Source organism: Phoxinus phoxinus (genome assembly GCF_949152265.1).
Source record: "Phoxinus phoxinus genome assembly, chromosome: 17".
In the NCBI taxonomy this organism is placed as follows: domain Eukaryota; kingdom Metazoa; phylum Chordata; class Actinopteri; order Cypriniformes; family Leuciscidae; genus Phoxinus; species Phoxinus phoxinus.
This window is the reverse complement of record NC_136892.1, coordinates 14,217,971-14,239,263: the sequence shown is the minus strand read 5'-3', so window position 1 is coordinate 14,239,263 and position 21,293 is coordinate 14,217,971. Positions and strand designations below refer to the sequence as shown.

Sequence of the window (21,293 nt, the reverse complement as noted above, 5' to 3'; positions counted from 1 at the left end):
CTTTCGGTAAGATTTTATTTGGCCGCAGTACCAAATGTTTTCACTAGGTGAAATTTGTCTCCCATTCATCTCAATTGCAACTATTTTTGACCATGAGGAGCACAAGTGTGACTATTTTTTTCAGGACCATTTAATCTCTTCGAATCATGTCCATTATTTTTTTGTAAGTTCACATAGCAAGTGCCAAAAACTTTACCAACTTTCGTACCATTCCGATGAAAAAACTATTCTAAAAAAAAAAAAAACATATGTAACATTTTCTAGTCAAACCAGAGGGTAAATAACAAATTGCATTGAGGAGAATTGGTAAGCTGCGTCACCTTTTGCTCAACTTGTGCTCTAGGCCAGGAGAAATTAGAAATGCCATCACCTATCGCAGAACCTGCCAAGTGCAACATGATCCAGGATCAACATCTTTGTTGATCCTGGAAGAACATTCCAATCAACCAATCAGATTTGAGGGACAAGTTTACAGTTTATGTCAAGTTTAAGCTAACAACCAGGGTTAAATGCTTCTACATCAGTGTTCTTCACCTGTCATTTCCCTCTGAGTTTGGGGACAATTTATGTGTAAGTTTAGATTTAGGGGTGGGGATATATTTAGGATTACATTTTCGGACAGTAATGTTGTTCCAGGATCAACAGTATATGTTGCCCCTTGTTAGTCCTATCAACAGGCAGGTTGAGTAAATGCCTGATCAATTTGGATTTTAATTAAAAGTATGAACATTAGTTATTTGAACAAGGATAATACTAATAACAACACATTTGGATTGCAGGGTGCTGCACATTATTCTAAGACAACCATAAAAAAAAACTTGTTTTATGGACTCACTCAGATTAGTTAAAGTAATTTAGTCCTCACTTTAGGAATTTCAAAGAGAAATATTAGTATTCCTAAATTCAGATCACTAGTTCAGTCGGTGGAACAGCTTTTACCCCACAGGGGAAAAACGGTAAATTTGCAATTCTCCGAAATGCATTTTTTTTTTTTTAGAGCTGAATAGATTTTCTTTGACAGTACAGCTGTCATGAAATTAATTCAGACATGCAAAAACAACACACACAAAAAAACAGCTTTTTAGCATAAAAAATAGGCTACTCGTCACTTTTATAATGTGCAGCTGAAAACTATTACCTATCTGACAAAACCTGTGTAGTTTTTTAGAATAAGGGGCATACAAATCTTATCCCATTGTCCCTTACAATGTGTCATGCATTCCTTTCATGCTGATGAGAGAGGCAGCAACACATTTGGCTGCTCTGTTTATGCATCCTATGCATAAGTGTCCTTCACTTCACTAGGAAAGAGCAGCTTACAGCAAAGTAAACACTATAATATGATTTGGCTGATCTAATTTGACAGTAAAGTAATGTGCATGGCTCTTTCTGTCTAATTTACTCTTCTGTATCATCTTGACAGTAATGTCGGCATTTTGCGACAGTTATTTCAAGCAGGAGACACTATCCATCAGCTGTTTTACATTATTGACAGGTCGCATGGATTTTTGCGCTTCCTTTGAGTTTCACGATCAACGCGTAATCGTAAATAGGCTATAATAAGATGCATATTGTGTTATAACGTTCTTTTTACTCTAACAAAAGTTATAGATCTTTCAATTTAGAAGCCACGAAAAGTTCCAGATCTACTCAAATGCAAGGAAACCGTCGCTTACAGTAAAATTATTCTTAAAACTCGTTCATCTCTATAAAAGTGCAAGTTGCTGAAACATGAGTTGCTGCTTCATACAGCTGGACACCCGAACGGATCCGTATCTCCTGCATAAAGTAACCGTGATCAATACTGACAAATTAAAACCTTTCCACGTACCTATACTGTTGGCGATGTAAAGAGTATCTGCGTGCTGAAAGTGAAGGAAAATAATGAAGAATGCACATCCAGAAGTAACATCCATGGCAGGTCCGCGGAGAGGGGAGAGCGCACGGGCGAAAGGCGGACTTTGAGATCTCAGATAAGCGATCCAGCAGCGAACGCTACCCCCTCCTTCCCCCCTCCCCTTTCAGACTGACTGCAAAGTGCACCGGGGAAGATAGGCTCTCATTCTCACCCTCCCTTTCCAGCCCCCTCTCCTCCTCCACAGTCCACGGTGAGCGTGAATGCAGATCCTCTCATGACAACATAAGACCACCATCCACCAGTGATCGTTCTTCTCATCAACGTTGACTTGGAACTCCAGTTTTATCGTTCATGTGATGCACTCGGGTGGTAAACATGAACAAATTGTGATATTCACACTTAAGAGTCGGAAGTTTTGTTGTTGTTGTTGTTTAAAAAGTTTATTAAGCTCAATGAAGAATATGAGGGTAGCCTACTAGGCTATAAGGAAATAAAATTAAATAGGCCTATTGTATTATTTGGGTATTTGCAACTAAAGTTGCTAAAGTTTTACACAAAAAATAAATCATTGTTCACTCACATGAGAGGCCAATCATAGCAAAAAAAACAAAACAAAAAACTGTTTTATTCTAACTGGTCGCCCCCTCATGGGCACCGCCATGCTGCCATCACATGACCAGTCATGTAACTGACAGAAAATAATAGTCAATACTACTAAGTACTACTACTATTACTACTAATAATAATAATAAATTATTATTATTTTATTAGTATTTATTATTATCGTTACTATTATTTATATATTGTTTACCTACAAACCATATGCACAAAGGTAGAATAGCCTACATCTAAACAAACCATGCAAACCCAAATCCATCAACGCTGACTATTATATTATATTATATATCAAATTATATTTGTTTGGATTTTGTGACGATACAAGCAATCAAGCCGTTGAGATATGCATGTATGCGAATGAAGTTGGACACATTTTTGGACTTATATATATATAATTTTACATAAAGAGCAGGGTGATAATTTAGCTACATTTTACAACAAATTAAAAGTCAAGCAGTTGAGATTTTCTAGCCTATATCGATATAATATATATACAACTTTAAAGAGATGTGTACGAGACAGTAAAGACAGCAGACAGGGAAAAAATATAAAGTTTGTTAAATATCTTTAGGAGAATCAGACACTAAGAAATCATCAATATAATTTTTTCTGCTCATCTAATGGTACGCATCTACCGGCAGGACAACTGCGGAAACTAACCAGCCCAAACCCCTTTGCTTGTTTAGCATTTTAGAAGGGAAAATAAATTAAGACGCCCATTTCCAATTAAGATATTTCAGAATGAGAAGGTGCGTACTTTCGATTGACATTTGTAAAGGAAACAGGATTACATTCATGGAAAAGCTAAATGCTCTTTTTGTGGTTGAGATTTTGGATGATGTCTTGTAGAAATCATTCCTCATTTTCCCATTCATATTTCTTATACTAAAAATGAGTGCGTCTGTCCTAGTATTTTTAATATCATACGTTATACAGGACCACAGCAGTTGGAGAAGAAGCATCCTGCTCTGTTATGAAGTTAGTGGATTATTGAAATAAATCACCTGGTGAGATTGGATGCTGGGTTCTTGGAAAAAGAATGTCTAATGCATCTCTGTGGCGCAGGAAGAAAATGGATCATGTGCCATCTATCTGTCAGCAGCTTTACTTCTCCAACCTCCTCTGTGGGGCAAAGGCTCTAAAAGTACAATGATTTACCTTCATTATTTGAAAACACTGATGATGATCAACATGCAAGAACCCACCACCACAGATTGCTTTTCATTTGCACTATATGGAGTAAAAGCAACCCGACATTAACATTATAACCATTTGAAATGTGATTGTATAAATAGCTTTTTCCAATATTTTTTCCTTTGATAATATATGAATCAAATATTAAGACTGTACTTACACCATGACATTGTTTCTTTTGTGGAAAACAAAAGCAGATGCTTAGCAGAACATCCTGCTTTTGTTCATACAACGAATGTGGATGGTAAACTGGGACCGTCAAGATCCAAAAAGCAAAAAAAGAACCATAAAAGTAGTTTGAAAATGTTGCCCTACACAACAGCTGTTAAATCTCATCATGCCCACATATATGGTTGTTTTGTGATCAGCAAATTAATCGCCAAGCACCGATGTCGTAATGTTCTTCCTCTCCTTGTTCCACCACTTGTCTATGGAAGCCCATAGAACTGCTTGCGGGAACGTTACAAAATTTAGCACACCGATAGAGAAAATTTGGAACTGTCACCATTGCACATTTGGAGTCTCTAAATCAATCCCTCTAGCACCACCAACTGTCCAAATTTGCACTTATTGCACCTTATGACATAATTTTCCTTTCAGAAATTGTTCCGCCATTTGGAATAAAAATTAAAATAAACTCCAACTAGGCAGTTGCTCAGATTTTCACGAAAATTGAACCAGATCATCTTCATATCATGCCAACAAAAATATATGGAATTCAAGTTGATTCGTCAAACCGTTCTCAAATCACTTTTAACGAATTTCCAAATAATCGAACGAATTTGAGGAAGTGCACACCAAAATGGACATGAGGCTATAACTCTGAAACTTTCTAGAAAATGCTTTAGCATATACTGAAAAAAAAACTTGGTTGGTGTTATGACAACAGGTACTGAGGGTACATGCTCAGTTTCGGCACAGGGCCACCTAGTGTTCAGGAGATATATAAAAATAGCTATTTTTGCTTATGACTTTGTACAGTTAGATGTTTTAGGAAGGAGGCGGGAACCGAATTTGATGGCATAATACTGAAATGAGGCTGTATCTCTGCAATTTTTTGGCAAATTGATGCCAAACTTTGCATGTGTCATTGTCACCTTACTCTTTTTCAGCCATTTCGCCAAAAAATCATCTTACTATGTCTTTAATTGATATGCCTTTTAATTGTTTGCGTGACTTGTTGTGCCTTCTTTGTGCTTGGCCACTTAATGGCTGGTGCAGCTATATTTATTATTATTTTCAATTTGGCTATTATCCTTTATAAAATTAGACATTATCAAGGGATCAATAACAGATCAACTTGTGTATCCCAATGCCAAAAGCCATCAAGTGAAAATATGAAATCATAAGTTTTATACCTAACACATACCATTTTTAGAAAACACATTTAGGCTATATCATATGGAGTAATTAACTTGTATTTGCATTGCATTCACGAGAGAAATTTATAAAAACAAACAATTTACCTACAAATATTTGTTTATGGAAAACAGTTTTGGGAAGCATTTTGAATCAGATAAGACTGTTAAAAAAACAGCACACTATTAAACTATAAGCTCAGTTAGCAAAAGTCAGCAGTGGTTAACTTTATGACATAATTGCAGAGACCTCAGATTGTGGGATTGTAAGTGCAGAGCAGAAGAGAGGGTTTCTGAGGGGGACCGCGTCTATTTCTCATGCTTCTCTGACCGAGGTAAAAGATTGAGGTTGTCAGTCACTGTGGTTAAGGGAGACGATGGTTTAATTGAACCTACATTCCAGCTTCATTGTTTAGCCAGATGGGTCAAGCTATCATGCTTGCAACTTTCTTGTAGATGGGCATCCAGAATAAGTGCATTGAGTATACATGCTAAGGATAACTGCATTTCAAATTTGAGTAGTACACCATATAAAGGCCAAATACGATGTTAAACCTGTAAAAGTATAATTTATACTTATGGGGAAGGTCATATCCTGGGAATAGTTGAGAGTTTTGTCATTTGAACTTGCATGATGAGGTCAGATGAGGAAAGGCTACATGAGTTTTGGTTCACTGAACTGAAAGAAGTTGCAAAAGAGTAAATGTGGAAGCAGATGGTCATGTATATTAATTCTTGTCTAACACCATTGGAGGCAATCTGCGAAAGGAATATTTTCTCTAAGCATTTTAAGAATTGCAATACCTCTGTGAAAAAACTAAGCTATTGGATAACTAGCACTATATATAAATATCATAGTTGTTATTAGCATGTTAGAATGACTTCTGAAGGATTATGAGACACTGGAAATAATGATGTTGAAAATTCAGCTTTGCCATCACAGGAAAACATTACATTTTAAAATATATTAAAATAGAAATCAATTTTAAATTGAAATAATATTCAACAATATTACAGTTTTTACTGAATTTTTGATCAATTAAATGCAGCCTTGTGAGCATAAGTGACTTCATTCAAAAACATTTTAAAAAAATGTAGTCTAAACTTGACAAATTTAGAGATACAAACAGTATAATAAAAAATTTTTAATTAAATAATTATATATATTTATTTCTATAAATTAAATTTTAAGTTCAAAATTTAATTTAAGCAATACAAACAGCAAATGCAACACAGAACACCTGTTTTAATTTCATTTACAAACACAATCTTGTCAGGCAACAATAGACTATTGCTATTCCTACCTATTTACTGCCCACTGTGGACAAAAAAGACGAGTCAGCAAATTTCATGTAATAGAGCCTGAAGGGAAAAACCAATAGATGCATACTGCAGCTAAACACAACCTTTAGATACATAAACCAACAGATACATACAGCAGCTGGCTTTAGACACAACCTACAGTCTAAACACAACCAGCCATGAAAGTCCCTGAGAGCTGAGACATATGAGCAACTTCATTTACATTATGACCAATGATATTATCACAGACCACATGTGCAACAACATGTCGTAATGCATGTATCACACTGTTTGAATTCCTCTCTTGTTCCGGTGCATCCGGCCAATTCCACCATATGTGTCATATGATTCCCTCATGTGGATCTGGGAAATGTAGGACAGATATGCTGTGTTACTTAGCCTTTGGTTTTAATCTGAGACTGCATGGATAGGGATAGAGTTGGCATAGGTTAGCAGTAGAGGGACTTGTTACTGTTTAGTGGCTGTAAAAGAGAGTTGGATCTATGTTGCCGTCACTGCTGGCTCTTAAACGAACCACGGCCGAGCCAGTGTGTCCCGCCAGGACGTGTGTTTCACATTTGTTCCTCCGCTCCCTCTCTACCCTCTCCTCCTGAAACTCCTTCCGCACAAACTCACATGTCACGTGACCTGCTGGGCTAAACGGCTGCTGCTGAACAGACACATGCTTACATGAACATACACTTAAAGGCATACAAGCCCTCAAATACAAGTACTGACAAGACACAAGGCAAAGTTCATGTGAATGAACTCAGAATGAAAATTCTGTCATCTTGTATTGACCCTCAGGTCGTGCTACAGCATTTCTTCTGTGGAAAACAAAAGAAGATGTTATGAAGAATGTTCATGCTGCTCTCTTAGAATAAAAATGAATGAGGCTCTTAAGCTCAAACTTTTCGAGGGCATAAAATCAAATATTTCATGGTGATACAACTTTCCTGATATTATACGTAGAAGAAAAATAAAAGTATTTATTGTTGTATTTATTGTTGTAATTGTTCATGATTTATTGTTGTAATTTTTTTGGGCAAAAAAGAAAAAAAAAACGGCTTCACTGTTATTAAAGGTGCATAGCGCAATATTCTGAGTTTTTGCAGAACTATGCCAGCTCTGGCGGCAAGTGAAACTGCAGCCAGAGATGTGCACGCACTAGACAAAAGTTTTCTTTTTTTTATCTTACGTGGAGTTTGCGTTGGTGTTTGAAATGAACTACAAGCAGGTCTCTTACAATCCATCTTCTACGGAGAATGCCGGCGATACACAAACCTGCCAGACATAGCTATGTGAGCGTGCCGTGAACGCGCATGACGTCTCGCCCAGTCTGAAATTCCGGCCCGAATCCCTCTTATTTATTTTACTTTACAGGATTATAGAGACAATCTCAGTGATCAGAGAAGGGCTCATTCAGCCCATCGGGCAATTGTTTAAGCATGTATGGGTTAGAAAACGGGTATTTTTAACATGAAAAGTTGCTTAATGCACCTTTAACAATGTTTGAAAAATCTATGTCCATCAAAATCACTATCACACTGTTATTATATTGTTAAATAATTAATTTATAATGTATTATTTATATTGTAATATTGGTGTTTATCTACTTCAAATGAAATGAAAATTTGTAAAAAATAAAATAAAATAAATCTTAGCAAAGATATTTTAAAACGTGTTGAGATGTGTACACTCACATGTATTCAATGTGTAAGGAAAACATGTTGTTACTTTGTATTTGATGGTTACACCACATGACGTTTTTAGAGTCAATTCATTTAGTTCAAAATAAACTTAAATCTTAAATAAACTAAATGAAATCAAAAGCATATAGTGCACGTGTTTTAAATTGTTTTTAAAGACTTCCTTTTTTATCATGGGCACTGCACACTGTACAATGATGACATTAATCTTTTAGATGAACTATTCCTTCAAGGAAACAATAAATCTGTTGAGTCCATTGATGAGCAACATCTGAAAAGGTCGTACACTGCACATCTTGTTTGTACCGAGTTAGACGTGTTCCTGGGTCAACATATTTTATTGATCTTGGAACAACATTCCTGTCTGAAAATGGAATATCCTATACCCCTAAATCTAACCCTACCCATAAATTATCCCTAAAATCAGAGAGGGAAATAATAGGTGAATAACACTGATAGCAGCACCTAATCTGGTTGTAAGCCGAAACTTGACATAAACTCTAAACGTGTCCCTCAAATCTGATTGGTTAATTGGAATGTTGTTCCAGGATCAACAAAGATGTTGATCCAGACACATGTTGCACTTAATAAAAATCCGGTTCTGCGTCATACACCACAGTAACATATTTTACACCTCAAAACCAGTGTGATTTACTGCCATGCCTTTCAGCTGACACACAAATCCCTGTTTTGGTGGATAGATATTTGCATATGAAGCAAAAAAAATTACATCACCACACATTTTTAAAACTCTCATGAGGGGTTATACCTCAACAGTGTATTTTCCATGGCAAACCGGTTTTGCTTTAACTTTGTTGAAGGAATTATGATTTTACAGTGGCTCACCCCACAAGAAAAAATGACTTTATAGGAAGGTTTTGGCTGGAGTCCTTCAAGAGTCAAGAACAGGATCTCTGGGCAACATGATTTACAAATGACATTTACAGGACCAGAAAGAAAACAAAGTGGACTAGTAAAGGGAGCAGTCTGGCACTGTTATGAAAACTGTTGTTCAGCTTTCTGAAAACTTAAACTTTATTAAAAACTCTATAAAACCCAGTCTTAAACAGGCATGCAAACCTTTAAGCCTGTTTTGACAAAAATCAGCTTTTTATTAAAGGTGTTCTCTGTATTTTTAGTTGTACAAACAGTTGTCTTGGACACATACTATCACCTAGTGGTGTGGATGCAGCATCAAGCAAACACAAACATTAGCAAATGAAAAGCCACTCACTTTTCGCAGAGAGACATGATTAACTCTTCCATTGACAGCATTTCCCGTCATTTATGAGACAACACTTCCCATGTGTAGGTATCTGCAGGTTGGAGCAATGGGCATGGAGAAAGATCTTCATCATTGGTCGCGATAGCTGTCTGTCAGGGTGTGGGATAGGGTTAGGGGTTAGGGGTTAGTTTCTGTTGTAGCAATTCACCTTTTGGCACACCCGTATACTTTGACCTGTCTTATGCTTCCCTGCCATTGATGGAATTTTCCGGCTTTCCGTGTTTTCACTGTTATGTGGTAGGTGGGCGCTATTACACAACTTCTGAAAGAGTAGAGAATCTCGGAATCACAACACAGGCAAAAAAGGAGCAGAAACACGTGATAAAAGCGATGTTGTAGCTAGTTTTTAATTTAAAAAAAAAATTATGAAACTGGCACACATTCAAGTGTTGATAAAACATAATGCATGAAGCTAGAATTAAATGAGTTCCCTATCTGTCAGTCACATTCAACGGTATGTCATTCAAAGGCCCTGTCCCTTTCATCCCATTGGCATGGAGGACTAACATTCTGGGCTTACGTGGGGCACTGGGTAGGTTACGACTTAAGGAGAGCAGTTGCCAAAAAGGCATGCTACCTCTTGCCAGCATCTGCATCTGCATTTCCATCCCCTGTAACACAGTTCAGTGGTTGTGGCGCTTTCCATGGGACACCATGTGTCAGTCTTTTCGACATAACGTCAAACTTGACTGACAGATAGGGAATGTCTTGGTTACTGATGTAACCCTCATTCCCTGATGGAGGGAACAGAGAAGTTATGTCCCTCCTGCCAGAATCCTGAACCACCACTGAAGGGCAGAGGCCCTCGTCTCAGCTCCTCGGTATAAACCTGAATGAGTGTATGTGCACCACCCTCTTATATACCCGTTTGTAGGGGAGTGGCTCGGCATACAAATTCCACTCGCCAATTCCATTGGGTATTTTTCTAAAACTGGGGTTTGGGGTGATTGGGGCTCCCAAGTGAGACCCCATTTGTCATGACGTCTCCGATCCCTCCATTTTTTGTTTAAAAGCAGAGGCTCTGTTCTTTCTTTTGATAGCCTATTGCATGTTCAGATTTCCATACAGCAAAATATTCTGCGTCATGAAGGTTTCGTGAAAATTATGAAAAATGCTGGTGGTGGAAAAAGTAGTATTCGGCTGGTCATGTGATCTCAAAATGTCTGCCCTCATGAGGTGACTCTCTCCAATTTAAAATAAAACAGCTTTTATTCAGCTACTGATATGTACAAAACGTTTTTAATGACAAAAATGCAGAGCATACATTTAACAAGCAGAAACGGATGTGTGGATAAAATCTTACGCAGGCTCTGTTGTCTGTGTCATCAGTTTATGAGATCACACAGCTGAGATGACTATGAATAATGGTGAGGGATTTTCGAGGAATGCATTAGCAGGTACATCATTCTCTCAAGCAATGGAGACGAAGATCCGACTGCACCTTGATATTGATATCCCGAGTGGGTTCAGGTGAAGGTTATCCCTTTCTGCTGTTTAATGGAGGAAGATTGGGAGAGCTCCCTGCTGTAGCACACAATAAACCCACTGAGCTGCCATATGCCAGATCAGCAGTGCACATTATGGTCCGGGAGGACCTCAAGGTCTTCTGGATCTTCTCCTGTATTGACTTTGCACCGAATGAAAAGGGCTAAAGCATGAGGGGGCTGTATGAGACATGTCTGTGACAGCAGCCAGTGGAATCTGTCTCGAAAATGGACCAGGAAGACTGTCACCGTGGTTACACACACACACAGCGACACTAGCGCTCCTCATTAGAGGGTGTTTCATAGACAAGTCGTCCCTGCAGGAAACACGTCCTCCTCCAAATCGACTGTTTCAATGTGCACTGACAGCACAGAGGAATTAGGGAAATGATTCAGATTAGAAGACAACAGATTCGCTCTTGTAAAAATAAAGGGTACTTTTCATGTATAAGGTGCAAATTGATTAAATTAAGTCATTTTAGTAAAATCATTCATAATACTTTGCTGTGTCCCACATTCTGCAACCCTGTTATAACAATTTTCCCCCATTACAAAAATGTTATTCAAGTTATCATAATAAAAGAACAATAAAAGAAATATGATCATATGTTATACATTTTATGGTTACATTTTCAAATCATATTAATTTATCTAATTGATTGTATATCATATGCGTCACAGTTCTGTTCTGTTAAATTCATTTTCATGGACTTTTAGTTTGTTTATCTTCAGTCACATGTTTCCCTTAGTTTCCCGACATCCATCTGTTTCCATGGACACCAACTCAATCAACACAGCTGTTTGTCATTTAGTTCATCACCATTGTGTATTTAAGTTCTTCCTTGTGCCCTCCTCATTTGTCCTTGTCAAAACCTTGTCACTGTTTTTATTAACCTGCCTTCATCTTTGGACTATTTGTGACAATATGTCTATTTATAAAAATAACTTTTATTTTATGGCCCACTCTAGACATTCTACTAACTATAAGTGGTAACACTTTAGTTTGGGTCCAGTTCTCACTATTAATTACTTATTTAAATGTATATTACTATGATATTGGCTGTTTATTATAAAAAGCACATATTAATGCCTTATTCTGCATGACCATATTCTACATCCCTCAATCCTACCCAATACCTAAACTTAACAACCACCTTACTAACTATTAATAAGCAGTAATTAGGAGTTTATTGAGGCAAAAGTCATAGATAATAGTTAGTTATAAGTGAGAATTGGACCCTAATTTAAAGTGTGACCCAATAAGTAACTTTGCAACTACATGTCAACTAACTCTTATTAGTGAATTGGTAGACTGCTTAAAATCTGCTAACAATTTATTTATATGCTCCCTCAACAGACCTACTACTGATTATAAATAACTATTGCAGCTACGTGCCAACTTATTCTACTAATCCGAACACTCTACTAAGAGTCTACTAATGCTCTAATGAGAGTTAGTTGACATGTAGTTACTTATAGACAAGTTACTTAGTTAATAGAGTGTCTAAAGTAGACTATGGAAATAAAGTGCATCCACAAAGACCAATATTGCAATAGTGACATTATATGGTAACACTTTATTTCGATAGTCCACTTTAGACATTCTACTAACTATAAGTAACTTTGCAGCTACATGTCAACTAACTCTCATTAGAGTAGACTGTCTGCTTAATATTGGCTAACACTTTATTTTGTTGGTACCCCAACAGACATTCTGACTATAAGTAATTTATAGTAATACTACTAATACTCGAATGAGAGTTAGTTGGCATGTAGTTGAAAAGTTACTTATAGTTAGTAGAATGACTAAAGTAGACTATCGAAATAAAGTGTAACCCATTATATTAATGTTAATCTACTGTTTACTGCTTGAAAATAACACAGTAAACCAGAAAACTTTGGTTTTAAGTGTTTTAGACGTCCCACATTTCAGTAACAGGGCTTTATATAAAAAAAATAATAATAATAATAAAAAAAAAAAGCTCATATAAGCTTTTTTTGACCTCTTGAGGTGGAAGAATGGCATTTTATGAAGGTTAGGCACCTCTTCTCACTGATTTGTTAAATACTTTCTAAGAGTTTCAACCCTATTATGTACCCTATTCACGGATAGTGCCGATTACATGGCTTTGAAACTTGGTGAGAGCGACAGACTATCATCCTCAAATGCGAATACGAACTGAATAACAGACTGTGTGCACCAAACAAGATTGCGAGGTTTAATCCCTCTGTTTAACCAGAAGCAGCCTCCATTGCTGGCTCTCTCGACAATGCGCTCCACATCTTCTGCTTCCAATTCCATGATCAAAGCCATTGAAATGTTGGACAGGAAAAGAAATGGAATGGATGGGAGGGAAATCTTCCAAAAAGTGACTTAAAGAATTGAAATCCCCTGGTGTTTCAGGAACAGTTTGTTTTTCACTGCTCGTCTTGTCTGTAAATCTGGTGAGTGTCTCCACGATGCTCAGCGCCACAACATGACTTACTGTCTCAGTTTTTGTCCAGTAAAAGAAATCAAAAGATGCATTACATCACAGGACAACTTGCTGACAGGCCTTTCAAATGCACACAAAGAAATCCTAATTTTACTTAATTTTGTGGTTTCATCTACAGACATTCTATTACAGCTTCTTGGTTTTATTAAACTGTCTTTCAGTTTGATGAAACCAAGTTCTTATTCTTAAATTGGACTTTAGTTTTCCACATGGACAACACCATGTTCCCTGTAAACTTAAAACGCCCACTCAAAACACGTTTTCTTTCTTATTACCTTAATAACCACCAAGAGATTCTCTTTTTATGGTGGAATCGTGACCTACTTCACTGCATCCTGACGCGTGGACAAAATAGGGCCAAACTTTGCAAGCCAAACATGAGAAGTAAAGCAAAACACCCCGCTTTTATTTCTCCTGATGGTCAAAAAGCAAGTTGCTTGAGGATGTGTGGCATGGACATCAAAGCTTATATAAAGACTCTGGACAAATATTTAGCCAGATTTAGAATATTACAAAGGTCGCAACATGCAAGTAGTACGAACATAGCTGCTCTGCTTTTGCTTTCAAGAGAATGTAATAAACTGAGAGTATATGCACTGATTTTTCCATATTTAAAATTTTGAGCTCAAGCAAAAAAAAAAAAAAAAAAATCTCTTTCGGAACCAAAGCACGTTCCCTTTTGAGCAGCTTCTGGTAAACAAAAAGAAATTCCCATCTGCTCAGTCATGTTTGCTGTGCCTTCTCACCTCACACTCCTCCCTGCACTTTTGCAAGCTGCCTGTTCTGTTAACTTCACTTCAGACTGCTGAGCTCAGCATTCCCCCACGGATTCACGGATTCAGCTACCTGGAACTGCTGTCACCCTGCATCTTCTCATCCTACCTGTACCTGCACCTCCAGCAGAGCCTCGCTCCCCCGCTAACAAACATCAGTGTCCTTGATGTCCCGCCGACACTGTGGCAGAGACAAACGCCTCTCCCCGGCTCTAGATGCTACAGTTTAGCTTTGGTCCTCTAAATCTCTCAACTCGGAGCGTGGCTTCATCAACAACTCAATTTGAGGGAGTTCACTTAAATAACTCTTTGACGTAACGCTGGTCCTTGTGAGCCTCAGATGGATGACGGCGAAAATTTGAAGTGACAAAAGTAAGGAAGTAACTCGCAGGGTGACAAGTAATCAATCGGGTTTGTTAGGTAAAGAGCGAAGAGGGTTCTCTGCGGAATGAACTTTTCTGCTATAGCAAAATGGAAAAAAGCAGGTGACATTGTGAGTGGAGCACAACTCAGGGAAGTGTGGAGGATGCATTTGGGAGCTGTCTGCAGAGATTTATGTCAAATCCACCTCATTGAGGTGACTGCAGTAAGGACCCATCGGTGTGTGTGTGTGTGTGGCAGCACTTCTCTCGGAGCACTGATATTTGCACTACCACTGAAAATAACAATGTAATCCGCATCTGCGATGCGAGATGGCGACTTTCTCTATATTGAGTTAAACACCCCATTTGATCAAAATAGGAATTGTGTAGCTTTTAATCATTCTCTGTGAGCTTTAAGGCCATCTACTGTATATGGATACCTACAAATTTGATTACTCATCCTTCATTTCTTAATTTTGTCCAATCCATGCTATCTAGAATGAAAATATCCCTGCCCCAATGATGCTGCCTTCAAGTGCACTTGGAAACTCGTACCTCCAAGTCAGACGTTTGTCATACATTCGTGCCTAAACAAACAGAATTATATTGTGAACAATAAACCCACATAGCTATATCCAAATTCAAAATGACGACAAATATTCATTTGTATCACATATTTGTATAGTGTTTTTGTTACATTAAGCAAACCGTGAAAGTTGTGTGATTCACTTTGTCATCATTCACTGCAGATTTGGTTCCAGCTCACTGATCTCTATATATTATCTTCCTGTCAAATCAACCAGGTCCCCGGTAACACATTTTGATTTATATATTTTTTTCAGTTGAAAGAGATCCAAAATATTAAATGTCAGGGATGTATATTTACTGAATAATCCACTATTTTGTGGAGGGGGGTCAAAATGACAATTTTCACCTGAGATTTGGAGCCAGATTTCAGGGGGGTAAAAATTACTTTAAAGGCCCACTGAAGTGCCTTGGAACATGCAGCTTTGTATGATGCGTTGACGTAATTTCCACTGAAACAGGAAACTAAGGCAGGACATATTGAATTTCTTTCTTAAGGAACGTATACAGTTGGAAAACAGAATAAAACTAGAGCGTTTGAGCAACCGAACTCACATCTCCAACCCATATTGCTCAATGACATATCAATGGTGGCTTTGGCCAGGTGGTATTTATAGGGGGCGGGGCGCTTAGATCCTAGAGAGCATTTAATTGGACAGAAGATGTGATGAGAAGCTGAAGTCCGCAGTGATGTCATAAAAATCCATGATCCATTTTAGCGGAAGTGAGAAACTGTGCATTTTTAATGCTTACATCTCCTAAATGTGAATTTTGTCATATTTATTCATAACCTTAAAGGGATACTTCAGAATTTAGCATTAAGCTTAGTATCAGTAGAAAACCTGTAGTATTTTCAAATTACCATGCTTCCCTCCCTCATATCCCCCTGAGATTACATGAGATTTATGTATTTTTTGTCTGGAATTTCTTTTTGGCCAGAGGCTAGAGACTATGCATGTTTTCAACCCGCCCATAGAGGGTGGGATGGATCTCACCATAGACAGTATATAAACTGGACACAGCGACCCCATAGGTTTCAACGTAGAAAAGTGAAGTCAATTAGAAGCACTCACTTCCTGATGGCTGAGCGTAGTGCGCAGGCTCAAACTGAGCTCGACGACGGAGATGTGACGTGAGCAACCTGTCTGACAGTTGTAAGTCTCCCAGTAGCTGTGCCGAGAGAAATCTGAATCATTCCCTTCCGAATCTCGCAGAGACGGAGAGCGTGAGTATTAGCTGTCCATGAGCTAGCAGCAGGATCAACTTTATGACTCTCTATGGGCTTCTCCCTTGACTTTATCGGACTTTATGTCTCCACGTCCCCCCGATTGCTTGCGAGCTTCTCCGCCTGTCTATACAGTAATTTCTGGTCGGTGCGACAGAGAGTCGAGTGGGTATGGCGCAATCGTTAGCCTATTTTTACAAAAAATGCTTCTACGGGGCCATAACGTAAGATACAAGGAAATGGAGCCTTTCATACATTGTCGTGTTTCTTTTGAAAGAAATAATGGATAGTCTTTAAACCCCCCAGATGTAAAGTTATTCGCTGTCGAAGTGACACCAAAATGAATGGGAGTCAATGGAATGCTAACAGCAGGTGATGGTTTGATAGCCAATGGCGGCCCCCGGGGGAAGCTTCGGTTTCCGGCGGATGGATTACCCCCTTGGATCTCACTCACAGAATGTACAAATAGTGTCAGCCATCTTTTTTTGGAAGCTAAGCGAACAGGCTCTTGTTCTGTGGAGAAAGCCGAGTAGGAGTTACCATACATCCTTTTTCCCGACATGTCCGGCCGTTGAGATCATCCATGAGATCCACCTCCGTGAGAGATAGCCTATGAGACCGGTGCGTCTCACAGTAATCACGCCACCGGCCTCGCGCCGTTCTCCCGCGGCCGTCAGTCTCGTCCTGCTCGCCACAGTAAACATAATGAATGGCGACTGTAGAACGCAAAAGCCGAATCCCGAACATTTAGGGCGATCTCGAAGTCCCGGGCAGAGTTGTCACGGAGACTCACGATAAAACGGCGTCTTTTAAGTTGAGTCAACTAGTAGGCTAGCCTTGTTGTTTAACTGCGCTCTCTTACCCGTAGGCGTGGCCTCGTAGGGCAGTGAAGCAAGTGCATTTTGGGAGTTGTTGTCTTTCATCCACATGAGCCAAAAATAAATTTTCTGGCTTTTCTCAGTCTAGAAGGCTCAAAATTCAAAAATAATTTCACAATTCTACTACATAAATGACACATTTTAAATACACATTCATCTTTCCAGAGGTGAAGTATCCCTTTAAGCAAAATATTCATACTAAAAACTAAAAAGCTTAAATTTTGATTTCAGAGGGCCTTTAAAAAGGCTCATTTTTCAAAAGGATCATTGTTTTATTTTTATACCATGATTGCTGCTCAATCCATTTTAGGGTGTCTTAGCTTCTTATCCTCTTGCATTCCCCTCAAAGGAACAAAAAACTTAGCCTAAACGAATTATGGATATGCCACGTGTATTTGATAACCAGCATGTATTTCATCTAAGAGAAACATCTGAAATCTGTTAGAATACGAAATCCTAAAATACAAAGATGCACATGTATTACCAGCAACTCATAAAGAACCTCGGGATACTTGATTTATTCATTTAAGAAAGCCACTGAACAATTTATGAGCCTAAGAGGACAAAAAGCAGAGGACCATGAGCTTCCATTTTCCATGGAACAAAATCTATTTTTGTCTATAAACTTGCTTCAAACTACATTTATAATATTATACAAGTGTTCAACCGTTTTAATTACTTAACCAGCACCAGGCATCAAATGTCTCTTCAAGAAAACTAAATTATGAACTTTACAATAAAAAAATGTATGCATTTAAACATGAATTTCCCTTAAATTGAATATTACTGCTAACTCACAAACATATTTGCTAAATTACAACATCTATATGTCATGCAAGCGATGTTACCCGTTGTAGAACTTCATCCAGAAATAGAAACGACCTTTCTACTCTTTGGTATTTTTACCTGTCAAGCAGAAGCAAAGCGAGTTTGGCATCCGTTTTCATACACTTTGAAACTCGCTCAGCTCCCTCCAGTGAAATACTTTGCCAGTTTACTCTCCTTTTGACTTTTTTTTTTCTGTCGCTTTTTGGTCTCCTTATTTTTATTCTTCCTAATCCTTTTAGGACGTTTGGCTGTGTATTCGCAAACGTAAACATTTCGCATTTTCTCCAAATTTACGAAAAATGCGGTCTTTCAACTTCCGGCTTCCCATATATGGACTTCATATAGAATGAAAGCCACTTCTGATTGGTTAAACAAACAATCTGACCGCAGCCTGCGTAAACAAAATACAGATACCGTTTACAGAGACGGTATCTTTCAGGGAGTAGCCTAATTGTTGAACTTAATGAAAAACCGCACGTTTAATTAAGTGAGACTTGGATTATTATCATCTGTTCAATTGAGTGTTGGAATGGCATGCTGACCAAAGCATGATGGTTCTGTAATAGGCTATAGCCTATCCACTGATCCTAACAGACTGATAGGCCTAATATTAGTTGGAGTCCATTTTTTGCTAACAGCATGGGTCAAGTAGCCTGGGAAAACCCAGACCACTTCCGGCAAATTTAGATTTGCTCTGCAAGTGGGTCTGGCAAAGAGCCCATTGAAACCCATTTCCAATCCGCCGAAATCGCGGCACCAATCAGAAACGTTTTACACGATGACGACAGAGCAGAGACGGTGACGCAGATTTTGCACATTACAGAGATGGATGCCGCCGTGGAACATCACAACATCACTCGTTCGAATCAGCTATCGCGTCTGTTTCAAGCGATTTAAAATTGTCATTTTCGTTAACACAAACAGAGAATTGCTGAGAGTCTCGAGATGTTTCTCCGTCGCTCTGCATACGTCATGTCATTCATCGCTCTGATTGGTGTTAGATCTTTCCGACGTCCGTTGGTGACGCCCCTGTGGAAATGAATTGTCTATGGAGCTTTGCCAGACCCTTACTCAGTTACAACTGAGAGGGTCTGGGTTTTCCCAGGCTATGGGTCAAGCAGCATGGACCTCAATGTGTCAGTAGAGTCATATAAACAAAAGAAATTAATTAGGCGACCTCCTTGGAATAAACAGTCATGGACATGTATTTTGTAAAAATGACTGCTGGCAGAGGACCAAATGATTTAAAATGTGGTTTTAGGATCAGCATTGTAAGCCACATTACATCAGTGTAAGCCAAGCGAATTCTAAATCATACCTCAAAAAAGTGGCCGTCCCAAGAGATTGTTTCGGAAAAAGTTTAGCAGGGATCATTGTTTTGGGTCATTATAACCAACCTACAGAGAGAATTTAGAAAGATTCCCTACGGCCCAAACCTTGAAATGAAACTTCAAAACTAATTAAGTCTATCCAAGGATAAATCCAACCTGTAAACAACTTCAGCTTTAAGGCAGCAAAATTACATGTTCTAACAGCCTATTGTGGATTTTATGTGCAGAGAAACACCAACATGAGCTCCAACATGCATACATCCATACATGTCTGCATCCATCCATCCATCCATCCATCCATCCGCATGTCTATCTCTGTTTGTCTATTTCTTTGTCTCACTGTCTATCTATTAATTTTTTATGTCTATCTAATGTGTAACATTTTTACCCGGGTAATTGTCTGGTGTTTCTTTTTCTTACTGCCTCAGACACAGGTCAATAGTAGATTGTTTTAATACTTTGATATTTTCCACATTGTGCATGTGTTCATGATTATGTATCTCAGCGATACATAATTTGTCGCACTTGGCTGTCTTATTGACAAAGTTTAAACAAATTATGACTGACATGACTTATTCATCTCGGTGCTGCAGATGTTTGCCGCATTGCTACCCGAGACTGACTGTTTATGCTCCCTGTGATGATCGTTTTGCAGGAGGGTTTGTCTCCATGGTAATTGCATTAAATCACAATGGAACTGCAGGGAAATGTCTGTTTACACATTCATACAGACTGTCAATTTGAGGGTTTTGTAGACAATATAATACATATTCATCTGTGTCTGGTAAAACACACTGTAATCTTACAAAACTTTGTACAGGTTCTTTCAACAGGATCCTTTGTAATCTTATGGTGTCATGTGGCTTTTGTTTTATAAGACACGTGTTTATATATATATATATATATATATATATATATATATATATATATATATAAACATTTAGAATTCTTGCCAAGCTTACAGATGGGAAAAAAAGACAAGTTCATAGCCACAGAGAAGTAAAGAAAAAAATAATTATGATCATCCATATGAAACATGCACTCCATCTGCTGGGTGAAGCACATCAGGACAGACAAAACTACAAGTCTGGGGAATTTTTTTTTAAGTTTATAAAATGTATAACCTTTTTAGACTATCTTCAAATCTCCTGTTCCAGTTTAATATGTAGAGACAACTGTAAGAAAGATATGTGTAGCTTGGCTACCTTTTAAACTGTATGTCTGAGTAATGAACAATGAGGTTATCAAAACATTGCTGTTGGTTTTAGCATCCTGACAAAGAAACATACTTCAACTAATGATACGAGTTTGTGGGTGTGATCTATTTGTTCAAACAATGAAAGATGTTCAATTAACCTGTTAAAAAAAAAAGTGTTTGCAACTCTCTGTTGCACTTGAAAGAATAGTTCTCCCAAAAATGAAAATTCGGTCAATAATTACTCACCCTCATGTCGCTCCAAACCCACAAGAACTTCATTCATCTCATGAACACAAATGAAGATATTTTTTGATGAAATCAGAAAGCAACAATTTCCTCTCTTCCGTGTCGGTCTCTGACGCTGTTCACGTGAGCACCACGACATGCGTGTGATGCTGACGCACAAGCCGGCCAATACTAAGGCTGAATCCGAAATCACCTAGCCTGGTTCTACCAGACTCTCATACATTTCATTTGGACAGAGAGTCTGGCCTCTCTCCATTGACAAGTGTTAACTTCCTTGAAGGCGGGTACTCTGTTGAAGTTTAAAACTATTGGATCTGCCCAGAGTCACTCTGGATCTGCCATAACCAATCGCTAACGTTTGGTCGTGACGTATGACGACTCAAACTAGCGCACGACATCAACGTCATCGGTCTCAGCCACTCCCTGTTCGCTGATTGGACCGGTAAAAAATTGACCGGAAAAAAAACAAGATTATACCACAATCCCAGACGTAGTACTGAAGGAAAATGAAAATTGAGCGGAAGTACGTAGGAGGGCGGAGCCAGGCTAGAAATCGCCCCCAAT

General features: G+C 38.3%; 1 protein-coding gene across 1 annotated transcript in view; it reads right to left on the bottom strand.

Moving 5' to 3' along the window:
• The window catches only part of adamts2a (ADAM metallopeptidase with thrombospondin type 1 motif, 2a), a 73,041-nt gene extending 71,012 nt beyond the window's left edge, over positions 1 to 2,029 (bottom strand). The window contains exon 1 of the mRNA XM_079586811.1: positions 1,832 to 2,029. Within this exon, the coding sequence (XP_079442937.1) occupies positions 1,832 to 1,916 (85 nt within the window). The 5' untranslated portion in view covers positions 1,917 to 2,029. The remainder of the gene's footprint in view (positions 1 to 1,831) is intronic.
• Positions 2,030 to 21,293: the final 19,264 nt, after the last annotated feature.